This window comes from Condylura cristata, unplaced genomic scaffold (assembly GCF_000260355.1).
Source record: "Condylura cristata isolate star-nosed mole 26May11 unplaced genomic scaffold, ConCri1.0 scaffold00013, whole genome shotgun sequence".
Lineage (NCBI taxonomy): Eukaryota > Metazoa > Chordata > Mammalia > Eulipotyphla > Talpidae > Condylura > Condylura cristata.
This window is the reverse complement of record NW_004567114.1, coordinates 1,202,177-1,203,048: the sequence shown is the minus strand read 5'-3', so window position 1 is coordinate 1,203,048 and position 872 is coordinate 1,202,177. Positions and strand designations below refer to the sequence as shown.

At 66.7% G+C, this 872-nt stretch overlaps 1 protein-coding gene across 1 annotated transcript in view; it reads left to right on the top strand.

The window, feature by feature from the left end:
• The window catches only part of TECPR2 (tectonin beta-propeller repeat containing 2), a 39,538-nt gene that overhangs the window by 15,468 nt on the left and 23,198 nt on the right, over positions 1 to 872 (top strand). The window contains exon 6 of the mRNA XM_012724371.1: positions 169 to 319. Coding sequence (XP_012579825.1) covers positions 169 to 319 — 151 coding nt within the window. The remainder of the gene's footprint in view (positions 1 to 168; positions 320 to 872) is intronic.

Below are 872 nucleotides of genomic sequence, written 5' to 3'. Positions count from 1 at the left end.
GCTGGCCACGCCCCGCTCCCCGCACCTGCTGGCCCTGACCAGACTGGGCAGGTGCAAGGTCGGTGAGCACACACGTGCGCGTGGCCCCGCAGCTGTCACTGTTCGACGCCTGCCGCGCTCCACGTTGTCACCCTGCTGGCTGGTGACTTGTGTCTTTGTTTTGGACAGGCCACGATTGCTGGTTTGGAAGGATCGGGGGATATCGTGTCTGTTTCCTGCACAGAAAATGAAATCTTTTTCTTGAAGGGAGACAGGAACATTATCAGGATCTCGAGCAGGCCTGAAGGGCCGGCGCCAGCAGGTCTGTATCTGCCGAGACGTGTGTGGCGTCACTGCCCGTGACCCGCCGACCGACCGCGTCCCGCCAGTGAGCAGATTACAAGGGAGTGCTGGCGGCTGTCTGCGGCCCCGAGGTGCACGTCAGACCGTCTCACCTCGGGGGAGCTGCCTCCGTGGGCCGAGGCTGGGGGGCTGGCGGGGGGGCGAGCCCCACAGCCAGCCCTCTGCTCCGGGGACAGCAGATTGGGTCTGTGGGCGAGTCGGGCAGGCCCGAGACGCATCTTCCCTAGCGTGGCTCTTCGAAGGGTGGGCTGTTCCCCGTCATGCTTTGACTCTGCTGCCTCCTACCCTACCCGGGTGTTCGCCCATTGTTCTGGGTGCGTACCCCAGGACTTGCCAGCCGGCTGGTCCTGAGGGCCGGCTGCGTGCCTCTCGCTGTGGCTCCCCGCCCGTTCCGGGACCGCCAAGCCCCTGAATGCTCTTAGAGGCCCGCAGAGAGCCGGGCTTGGCTGGGGCTGAGGCCGGCGGCCCGGCGACGTGTGCAGAGCCGCACCCAGTGAGGCCCGGCCAGCCCGCGGCTGGCAGCCACTGAT